Source organism: Plectropomus leopardus, unplaced genomic scaffold (assembly GCF_008729295.1).
Source record: "Plectropomus leopardus isolate mb unplaced genomic scaffold, YSFRI_Pleo_2.0 unplaced_scaffold3712, whole genome shotgun sequence".
NCBI classification, from domain to species: domain Eukaryota; kingdom Metazoa; phylum Chordata; class Actinopteri; order Perciformes; family Serranidae; genus Plectropomus; species Plectropomus leopardus.
In genome coordinates this window covers 1-1,548 of record NW_024640597.1, presented here as the reverse complement: position 1 = coordinate 1,548, position 1,548 = coordinate 1, and the positions used below count along the sequence as shown (strand labels likewise).

Here is a 1,548-nt window from a genome sequence, read left to right as displayed (position 1 = left end):
AAAAACCCGAGGACAAGAAGAAGCGGTTTGTTTACCGCCAGTTCAACATGGCGTCTCCTCCGGAGGATGCTCCGTCGCTCCCGGCGCTCTTACTGACCTCCGTCCTGAGCCTGAACGTCCCTCCGGCGGTCGGCGCCCAGATGCTGGAGCTGTACCGGGTCCAGACGGCCCTGCTGCGGCGGAGGAGGCTGCGGGAGGCGGCGGAGCGGGAGCGGCGGCGGCGGCAGTACCTGCGGAGGAGGCGGGCCTTCGTGCTGTCCTCGATGGCCGGCATCCTGAGCGTCATCACCTCCACCAGCCGGGACATCTGGGTCCGCAACCGGAGCCCCGGGCACACCTTCTGGACCTCCGCGGACTCCTTCGACGACGCGGAGTGGAAGGCGCAGTTCCGCGTGTCCCGGGACACCTTCTCCTACCTGCTGGAGCGGGTCGAACCGGCCATCCGCCGCCGCCGGACCAACTACCGGGTCCCCATCGAGCCGCGCCGCCGGCTGGCCATCGCCCTGTGGTGGTTCGCCCGCTCCGGGGAGTACCGCTCCATCGCCGGCCTCTTCGGGGTGGGGGTCGCCACCGTGTGCGTGATCGTGCGGCAGGTGATCTCGGCCATCCTGGACCGGCTGTACCGGCGCTACGTGTCGCTGCCGAGCGGCCCGCGGCTGGAGGACACCATCCGGGGCTTCAAGGACCGCTGCTACCCGCAGTGCGCCGGGGCCATCGGCGGGACACACATCCCCATCGCCCCGCCGAGGGACAACCCGGACGACTACCTGAACCGGAGGGGCTGGCACTCCGTGATCCTGCAGGCTGTGGTGGACCACAACGTCTGGTAAGGGACTGTTCTGTATTTATCAGAGGAGGGGTGGCACTCTGTGATCCTGCAGGCTGTGGTGGACCACAACGTCTGGTAAGGGACTGTTCTGTATTTATCAGAGGAGGGGGTCTTACTATGTGATCCTGCAGGCTGTTCTGGACAAAAACGTCCCATAATTAAAAAAAAAAAGAAAAAAGAAATCACCAAACTGTTTTCTTAAAAAAAAGAAAAAAAATTAAAGTAAAAGAAAGTACCAAATTAAGTTTTTTAAAACTTGCTAAAATTTTTAAAAGAAACAAAATCACCAAAATGTTTTCATAAATTTGGAAACATCTTTAAAGGAAAGAAAATTGCCAAAATAATGTCTAAAAACAAAGAACGTAAAATATTTTTTAAGATACAAAGAATCGCCAGCATGGTTTCTTAAAAAGCATATTTCCCTCTGCAGCAGTACTGTGAATGAATGAGGTTACTTGTAAGGGAGTATTTTGGAATGAAGTACTTTTACTTCAGCAGCAGGTTGTTGATCTGATGTGACTGACGTGGCGTTGGCGTGCTCTTTCGTCCCTCACAGTTTCACTGACGTGTACGCCGGCTGGCCCGGAAGCACCAGCAGCTCCACGGTGCTCGCCAGCTCAGACCTGTACCTGAAGGCAGAGGACCGCCCCGACGGTTACCTGTTCCCCCGACAGGTGAGTGCACACACATCTGCCTTTTTTTCTTTTCTTTCATGATTT

General features: G+C 56.1%; 1 protein-coding gene across 1 annotated transcript; it reads left to right on the top strand.

Annotated features, from left to right (window-relative positions):
• Window positions 1-14: 14 nt before the first annotated feature.
• LOC121938891 (protein ANTAGONIST OF LIKE HETEROCHROMATIN PROTEIN 1-like) lies at window positions 15-1,545 on the top strand. The gene is made up of 2 exons (XM_042482045.1): window positions 15-826; window positions 1,386-1,545. Exons 1-2 carry the CDS (start codon window positions 48-50, stop codon window positions 1,543-1,545), a joined length of 939 nt encoding a protein of 312 aa, XP_042337979.1. The 5' UTR covers window positions 15-47.
• The last annotated feature ends 3 nt before the right edge of the window (window positions 1,546-1,548 follow it).